At 50.5% G+C, this 9,653-nt stretch overlaps 1 gene segment (V, D, J or C); it reads left to right on the plus strand.

Annotated features, from left to right (window-relative positions):
* The first annotated feature begins 7,933 nt into the window (after positions 1 to 7,933).
* Positions 7,934 to 8,533, plus strand: LOC112124824. The segment is given in 2 exon segments: positions 7,934 to 7,979; positions 8,205 to 8,533. Coding segments are annotated over 2 exon segments (375 nt in total).
* Positions 8,534 to 9,653: the final 1,120 nt, after the last annotated feature.

Genomic DNA, 9,653 nt, shown 5'->3' on the forward strand with positions numbered 1-9,653 from the left:
CTGCACAGACACACAGGCCGGGACAGTCTGACTCCTGCACCCGGAGCCCTAGGGCGAGTCAGTCAGATCACTGGCAGCAGGAGTGTGTGTCACTTATAACGCGGGGCATGCAAATGAGGGAGACAGTTTCCTGTTTAAATCTGTGCCTCTCTCTGCCCAGGTTGCACCCGGAGACACAATCCGCAGCCCCTGGGTCTGTGCAGTGACCAGCCAGTCCCCTGAGAACTTTCCCCGCCAACACCAGGGAAAATGGGGGTTTTGCTCCTTGTAATTTTTGCTGTAGCAGCTTTGGAAGGTATTTTCCTCCTCTGAATAACTGGCAGATTTAGAAGAATATTGTGTTACCACTGTTTTTATACCGATATTAATGGCCTGTCTTTATTCTCAGGTGTCCGGTCCCAGTCACTGGTGGAGTCCGGAGGTGATGTGAAAAAGCCCGGAGACTCTCTGCGCCTCTCCTGCAAAGCCTCCGGGTTCACCTTCAGCAGCTACGGCATGATCTGGGTCCGACAGGCTCCTGGCAAGAGACTAGAATGGGTCGCTTATATAAGTAACGGTGGGGGTACTATACACTACCTTGATTCAGTGAAAGGCCGGTTCACCATCTCCAGGGATGATTCCAAGAGTGAGCTGTATCTGCAAATGACCGGCCTGAAGCCCGAGGACACCGCCCGCTACTACTGTGCGAGACACACACAGTGAAACGAAACCGGTTTGTGATCATACAAAAACCCAGGCTGCGGAATCGCCCTTCTCCCGGCAGCCACGCGGGGGCAGCAGTGACACACACACCACTTCGGGCTGGACAGGAGATCTGGCAACTGGGTGAATGTAAGGGTATGTCTACACTACGAGAGTAGTTCGATTTTACTTAAATCGAATATGTGGAATCGATATTGCAATGTCGAACGTGTGTGTCCACACTAAGGACAGTAATACGACTTTGTGAGTCCACACTAACGGGGAAAGCGTCAACATTGGAAGTGGTGCACTGTGGGCAGCTATCCCACAGTTCCCGCAGTCCCCGCTGCCCATTGGAATTCTGGGTCGAGCCGCCAATGCCTTCTGGGTAAAAAAATGTGTCGAGGGTGCTTTTGGGTAACTGTCGTCATCCGTCCGTCGCTCCCGCCCTCCCTCCCTGAAAGCGCCGGCGGGAAATCAGTTCGCGTACTTTTCTGGTCAGTGACAGCGCGGACGCCACAGCACTGCGAGCATGGAGCCCGCTGTGACGATCGCTGCAGTTGTGGCCGTTGTCAACGCCTCGCAGCTTATCATCCACCTTTCCCAGAGGCAGATGCAGATAAATCGGGCGAGGAGGCTACGGCACCGCGGTGAGGGCCTGAAGTCTGAGAGTAGCACAGACCTGTCAGAAAGCACGGGACCCAGTGCCACGGACATCACGGTGGCAATGGGTCATGTTGATGTTGTGGAACGGTGATTCTGGGCCCGGGAAACAAGCACGAACTGGTGGGACCACATAGTGCTGCAGGTCTGGGATGAATCCCAGTGGCTGCGAAACTTTCGCATGCGGAAGGGGACTTTCCTGGAACTTTGTGAGTTGCTGTCCCCTGCCCTGAAGCGCAAGGACACCCGGATGCGAGCAGCCCTGACTGTCCAGAAGCGAGTGGCCATAGCCCTCTGGAAGCTTGCAACGCCAGACAGCTACCGGTCAGTCGCAAACCACTTTGGCGTGGGCAAATCTACTGTGTGGGTTGTTGTGATGCAAGTAGCCAACGCAATCGTTGAGGTACTGCTCTCAAAGGTAGTGACCCTGGGAAACGCGCAGGTCATCATAGATGGCTTCACCGCGATGGGATTCCCAAACTGCGGTGGGGCTATAGATGGAACTCACATCCCTATCCTGGGACCGGACCACCAGGCCAGCCAGTACATCAACCGAAAGGGCTACTTTTCAATGGTACTGCAAGCACTGGTGGACCATAGGGGACGTTTTACAAACATCAACGTCGGATGGCCGGGCAAGGTTCATGACGCTCGTGTTTTCAGGAACTCAGGTCTGTTTAGATGGCTGCAGGAAGGTATTTACTTCCCGGACCACAAAATAACTCTTGGGGATGTGGAGATGCCTATAGTCATCCTCGGGGACCCAGCCTACCCGCTAATGCCCTGGCTCATGAAGCCCTATACTGGCGCCCTGGACACTGAAAAAGAACTCTTCAACTACCGGCTGAGCAAGTGCAGAATGGTGGTGGAGTGTGCTTTTGGCCGTCTCAAGGGGAGATGGAGAAGCTTACTGACTCGCTGTGATCTCAGCGAAACCAATATCCCCATTGTTATTGCAGCTTGCTGTGTGCTCCACAATCTCTGTGAGAGCAAGGGGGAGACCTTTATGGCGGGGTGGGAGGTTGAGGCAAATAGCCTGGCTTCTGATTACGCACAGACAGACAGCCGGGCAATTAGAAGAGCCCAGCGGGACGCACTGTGCATCCGGGAGGCTTTGAAAGCTAGGTTCCTGAGTGAGCAGGGTAACCAGTGACTTTTCAGTTTGTGTACAGAGAAGCTGAATCTGCCCCCGTTTCTTTACCCACTAAATATTCAGTATCCTCTCCAGTTACATACCCCGTTCCCCCCCTTCCAACACACGTGTAAAAATAAAATCACTTGAATTTTGTTAATGAACACCGTTTTCTTTATTACTGTTTTCGTGGGAAAGTGTTGAACCTGGGACGCAGACTGTGGTGGGGAGCGGGTGTAGTGTAGTGATGCAAATGACGCTTCCAAACTCCAGGAATGACAGGCTCCGCAGTGGTGGACTGGTGGTTTCAACGGACCCTGCCACCCCTCCTGTTCGGGACTCTGTGTGTGGGGGGGCTATGTGACTTTGTGGCAGGGGGAGGACGGTTACAGATCCCCTGCTGCGTGGCTCTGTGATCCAGGATAAGGACCGCTGCATAAGATCTGTAACTGCCCTCCCCCACCACAAAGTCACAGAGCACCCCCCACCCCCCACAGAACACTAAAACCACCTCCCATACTGACCAGGGTAACTAGTGACTGCAATGTGTGTGTGCCCTGCTGCTGTCCTGTCCAATTACCAACCCCCTTCCCCCCCTTCAAACAGACTCTCCTCTAAAAGAACATGATGGAAACAGTAATGAACAGAAACATATTTTTTATTAACAACCACACATGAAACTGGGGGGTGAAACTTGGACGGGGGCTTGGGTGAGGTGGGAAGGAAAGGACTTTTCAAATTTTGGGGAATGAGAGCCTTCTGGTGCTTGAGCAGTCTGCAGGGGTGGAGTGAGAGTTTTCACGGACTCTGCCGCCCCTCCTTCTTTGGACTTTGGGTGAGTGGGGTATGGGACTTGGTGGCGGGGGAGGGCGGTTACAGATAGACTGCAGCGGGGCTCTGTCCTCCTGCCTCCGTTCCTGCAGAACATCCACAAGCGCCGGAGCGTGTCCGTTTGCTCCCTCATTAGTCCAAGCAGTGTTTGAGTCGCCTGCTGGTCTTCCTGCCGCCACCTCTCCTCCCGTTCCATGTGTGAGCGGTGCATTTGGGACAAGTTCTCCCTCCACTGGGTCTGCTGTGCTGCCTGGGCTCGGGAGCAGCCCATAAGTTCCGAGAACATGTCCTCCCGCGTCCTCTTCTTCCTACGCCTAATCTGCGCTAGCCTCTGGGAGTGTGATGCCAGGCTGGGTTGTGAGACAGTCGCAGCTGTGGCTGTGGGAATGGGAAAAAGGGAGTGAATTCCTCAGAAAGATAAATGTAGTTGTGAACAAAGAACATAGTCTTTCTCTGTGAACAAGACCATGCACAGCACCTATCACATGCGCACTCAGGACAAGGTCGAATTTTCAGCCTTCGCATTCAGTGCCTGGGGTCTTGCACTGCAGATTTGAGAAGCGGGGCAGGACACCGGAATTTGTGTAGCAGGCAGACATGGTAAGCCGTAGACTTGTGGCTGCTTAAAACTTTAATAGTAGCACTGGCCTCCTTTCACATTGAAAGCAATGCCAGTCCCTGCTGCCAGCAATCCGGCAAGCATGAACTCTGCCCCTGTCCCACCCCCTCGCGGCTGTCCCAGGGAAAGATCCCTGTATGCCGCCCCTCTCCCGCCTCCACCGCGTGGCTGTAAACCAGGGTTACAGTTCTGAAAAGGAACGGGCAAGCAGTCCCAATACTAACATTCCCCTACCTAATTCAAAGCAGGTCACCATGAGCGACATCACCCTGATGAGGATCTCAGACACTGATAAAGAAAGGATGCTTCGGGAAAGCCTGCAAAGACCAGGGCCGTATGCCGCCATGCTCTGCAGGGCAATGATCCCGGAGTACTTGCTTGTCTCCTGGCGCGGAAATGTTTGCTACTACGGAGGACCCAATAAGGCCGCTCTCCCCAGGAACCTGATGCAAAGGCTTTCCAATTACCTCCAGGAGAGCTTCGTGGAGATGTCCATGGAGGATTTCAGCTCTATCCCCGGACATATAGACCGGATTTTACTGTAGCTGCACTGGCAGGGACTAAACAGTAGAGCGGCTTGGGCAGAACAATCATGCTAAACCGGACATTGTTAGATTTTTTTTGAATAGTTGCACTGCCCAGGACTGAAACGTTAAGCGCCTAGGGCAAACTAATCATGAGAAACCCATTGTTGTTATTGTTAATATTCCTGTTCTGTTAAAAATAAATGTTTAGATGTTTAAAAGACTTACTGGATGATCCTTCCCCTGATTCTGTGTCCGGGCTAACGGCTGGGGACGGTTGGTAGGGGATCTCGGTAAGGGTGATGAAGAGATCCTGGCTGTCGGGGAAATCAGCGTTGCAAGCGCTGTCGACTGCCTCGTCCTCCTCATCTCCTTCCTCATCTTCCCCGTCCGCTAACATGTCCGAGGAACCGGCCGTTGACAATATCCCATCCTCAGAGTCCACGGTCAGTGGTGGGGTAGTGGTGGCGGCCGCACCTAGGATGGAATGCAGTGCCTCGTAGAAACGGGATGTCTGGGGCTGGGATCCGGAGCGTCCGTTTGCCTCTTTGGTCTTCTGGTAGCCTTGTCTCAGCTCCTTGATTTTCACGCGGCACTGCGTTTCATCCCGGCTGTAGCCTCTCTCTGCCATGGCTTTAGAGATCTTCTCATAGATCTTTGCATTCCGTCTTTTCGATCGCAGCTCGGAAAGCACGGACTCATCTCCCCACACAGTGATGAGATGCAAGACTTCCCGATCAGTCCATGCTGGGGCCCTCTTTCTATTCTGGGATTGCACGGCCATCTCTGCTGGAGAGCTCTGCATCGTTGCCAGTGCTGCTGAGCTCGCCATGATGTCCAAACAGGAAATGAGATTCAAACTGCCCAGACAGGAAAAGGAATTCAAATTTTCCCGGGGCTTTTCCTGTGTGGCTGGTCAGAGCATCCGAGCTCGGACTGCTGTCCAGAACGTCAACAGAGTGGTGCACTGTGGGATAGCTCCCGGAGCTATTAGCGTCGAATTCCATCCACACCTGGCCTAATTCGACATGGCCATGTCGAATTTAGTGCTACTCCCCTCGTTGGGGAGGAGTACAGAAATTGAATTTAAGAGACCTCTATGTCGAACTAAATAGCTTCGTGGTGTGGACGGGTGCAGGATTAATTCGATGTAATGGTGCTAAATTCGACAGAAACGCCTAGTGTAGACCAGGCCTAACACAAACCTCCTGTCAGTTATAAACCTTCCATTCCCAGGCAATGTGTCGCCCCGTCCTGCCCAGAGCCCCGCTGGGCCTGCGGTGCAGAGACCCCTCGCTTCATCTTTGAACTCCAATCCGGAGTGAGTCCTGTTCTGAGTCGCTCTCCCCTCGGAGCCCTGGCACGTTGGCTCTCCCGGGGCCTGTCTCTGTATCCAACTCACAGGACAGCATCTGTCAGTGTAAAGGGGACAAGCGCATTGGGGTTCGCATCTGACCCAATGGATGGAGCAAATTTCTCCTGGGGCCAAATCCTCCGCTAGTGTAAAGTCACTGCAACTGCTTTCACTAGCCTCAAGTTACTCCGGATTTACACCAGGGAGGCTTTGGCCCTTTCAGCAAACTGGGAGCCCGTCACGGTCACCTGCACCCTCTACAGGAGCTCGCTGTCTAACGTCGGATCGGGCTGGAACTGGATCCAGCGTCTGGCGGGGGGAGGGCAGGCGTTGATGGAGAACATCTGGCATTTAGCCGGCAGCTGGCCCACGAACTACGCCGTGGCTCTGCAGAGCCAACTGACCATCAGCCAAGAGGCTCCCAAGAGCCAGTTCTCCCTGCAGCTGCGTGCGCTGACAGCTGCGGACACCGCCACCTATTACTGCGCCCGGGGGAAACACACGCACACACTGGGATGCACAGTAACACAATGCAGCAGGGGCTAATACAAAAAGGGGAAGCGGGTTTTGCAGGTGGAGAGCTATTAATTCTCCGAATCTTTGGGGAAATTCGAATTCTCCTTCTCTGTCTCACTGATGGTGTAGTCACTTCAGATTGGAATTTTAGCTGTCTACACTGGCATAGCGCAGGCCTGAAACGGGCTAGAAGCAGGAGCCCCAGGATTTTAAATGGTGAAAAATCCTTTGCTATACAAAATGAATAAAAATGTATTGCAAACATAGCAAGGGAACCTCACCCCAAGTGCACAGGGCAAACATATTCCTTTCTTCTGTAATAGAACGATGCAAAAATTCAGGGTAAGTATAACCTTTCCTACACACCAGAAACACCTGTCTTTGCACCCAGTTTATAAAGTATGAACGTTATTATATAAAAGAACGATAGATAGATAGATAGATAGATAGATAGATAGATAGATAGACGGTGGGAAATTGTCTTTGTATTTCTTTCACAAAATACTTAGTTCAGGAAAGCGAGGAGGTGGAACAGGGATCTCTTAGCGGCTCAGAATGACAGCAAGGTACAAAAATGTTTATCCTGTTACTTGGGTTAGAGGAAAATGACAGTGATAAGTAACACTAGCTCAAGTAGCATTGTCATAAATATAAATGGAAGGTTAGCAACCTTTATGTATGCAGTAACATCAAATCCCTCCTGGCCAGAGGTACAGAATCACTTACTTGTAAGGGGTTAATCAGTTCAATTAACCTAGTTGGCACCTGACCAGAAGGACCAATAGGGAAAGAAGATACTTTTAAATCTGGGGGTGGGGAGAAAGTTTTGTTTGTGCTCTCTGTCTGTTCCCTCTTGAGACAAAAAGAGAGAGAGAGAGAGAGAGAGACCAAGCAGGTAATCCAGCTCCTACTGAAATGATACATCTAAAATTACAGAAATTGTAAGTAATAGCAAGAAAATGTGTTAGATTATCTTTTGTTTTGGCTTTTGAATTTTCCCTATGCCAAGAGGGAGGTTTATTCCTGTTTTGTAATTTGGAAGTTGAGTCTAGAGGGGAATCCTCTCTGTTTTACATCTTTTTATTACCCTGTAAACTTACCTTCCATCCTCATTTTACACAGGTGCTTCTTTTATTTATTTATTTTTATAATAAAGGTCTTCTTTTAAGAACCTGATTGGTTTTTAGTGTCCTAAAAACCCAAGGGTCTGGTCTGTGCTCACCTTTTTAACCTATTTTGTTGGTATATTATTCTCAAGCCTCCCCAGGAAAGGAGGTGAAGGGGCTTGGGGGGATATTTTGGGGGGATAGGGCTCCAAGTGGCTATTTATTTAAACTGAGTTTGGGGGTCCAAATACTTTAGGCAGTTTCACAGCTTCCTGAGCTGAATTCACTCTCTGAGGCAGACACGCGTCCCAGGGAGAGAGCCCCATGTACAGACAGAGCTCACACTCTGCCATCTCTTATATTGACGCCGGGAAATTTGCATGCAAATCCCTGCCCTGCAGGGTTCCTGTTTAAATACAACTCCCTGATTGGAGGAGCCTCAGTCTCCCTCCAGTCACAGAACTGCCTGGTCCTGGCTGCTGGGGACAGTTTGCACCTTCACTTAAGATGAACCTGCTACTGATTTTCCTGTTCATGCTGGAGGCCCCTTCAGGTACGTGTCAATTGGGGGTCAGGAGGGTTCCTTGCTGCAGTGATTGCAGAAGAGATGATCAAGGCAGCCTAAGGGAATGAGGTGCCCCGATCCCAATGGAGTTCAGTGATAGTTGGGTGCCTCACTCCCTTAGGCGCTGTCACAGGGTGTTTAATTTTCTCATGTTCCCCACTCCCAGGGGAGAGGAGCCTGGTTCATGGATTCATTTCTGTGTTTCCTTCCCAGGTGTCCTCTCCCAAGTGCAGCTGCGGGAAACGGGCCCGGGAGTGATCAAGCCCGGGGAGTCCCTGACACTCACTTGTACCATCTCCGGAGACTCGGTTTCTAGCACCAGCGTCGCCTGGACTTGGGTCCGGCAGCCCGCGGGGAAAGGGCTGGAATGGATGGGACGCACATACTATAGGTCCAGCAGGTGGTACACTGACTACGCCAGCTCTCTGCAGAGTAGAATGACCCTCGGACAAGACACATCCAAGAACCAGTTCTCCCTGCAGCTCCGCTCGCTGACAGCTGCAGACACCGCGACCTATTACTGTGCCAGAGAGCCACAGTGACACAGAGCAGAGCAGGGACTGGTACAAAAAGGGGAAGTGGATTCTGACCACTTAATTGTCACAATTTAAACTGAAGGAGCTGAGATTCTCCTCTCCCCCTTCCCCATAACACTCCATGTAAACCGAAAGAAAAAGGAAAGGGGAGGCAGGTAAGGAATCTCAGGGAACTTCTTATATGTGTATTTGGACCAAGGTGATGCCACGAACAGGAGGATCATGAGCTTTAGTGACACGCATCAAACCCCTCCTGGCAATATTTCCAAAAGCGCTACCAGCTCTTGTCCCCAAAAAATAAATAGTATCGATCTTCCAAGGGCTTTGCAGACAAACACAGAAACAAATCCAGTCCTTCCCCACTGGATGGGAAAGAGAAATAGCGAAAGAGACAGGAAGGGACTGAATGAAAATTGAGGTTGTTCTGTAGAATTTTCAGAAGCACCTACTTGAATCGAGTTCATGAGGAGGATGAAGATGATGATGATGGTGGTGGTAATAATAATAATAATAATTAATAATAATAGATAATGTTCAGAGTTGGATCCTGTATTAACACCAAGAAAACAAACACCAGGAAACTTCACAAGGAAAGCAAGGAAGAGGAACAGGGTCTCTCAGTGGCTCAGAATGACAGCAGGGTACACAAATGACTGTTCTGTTGCTGGCGTTAGAGCAAAATGACAATGATAAGTAACAATAACTCAGGTGGCTCCAAGGATCACAAATGTAACGTAAACTGCATAAAATCACTTTTTGCAAAGAGTTGCCAAATATTAACATCCGCCAGGCAGATATTATCCAGAATATGTGCCTGGCTTATGTCTTCAAAGAGGTCCTGGTAGAGAACACGTTGGATACATTATCGAACGAAGGGGAGAAGGGCCATTCTCAGACAATTACTGTCTTCTGAAGGCAGCAGATATAACTTCACTAACTCATGTGATGCAGAGGGTATTCATATCAGCCAAAGACTCCCATTTAACTCAACTGATTTGAACAAAGCCCTTAGTAACCAGAAATGTATCTAGGACTCTACAGTACATGTAGTGCTTTTGCTAGCAATTAGGGCTGTCACTGAATCTCAGTTAACTCACGCAAATAACTACAAAAAATCACGATTAAA

Source organism: Terrapene carolina, unplaced genomic scaffold, assembly GCF_002925995.2.
Source record: "Terrapene carolina triunguis isolate 2854851 unplaced genomic scaffold, T_m_triunguis-2.0 Scaffold33347, whole genome shotgun sequence".
In the NCBI taxonomy this organism is placed as follows: Eukaryota; Metazoa; Chordata; order Testudines; family Emydidae; genus Terrapene; species Terrapene triunguis.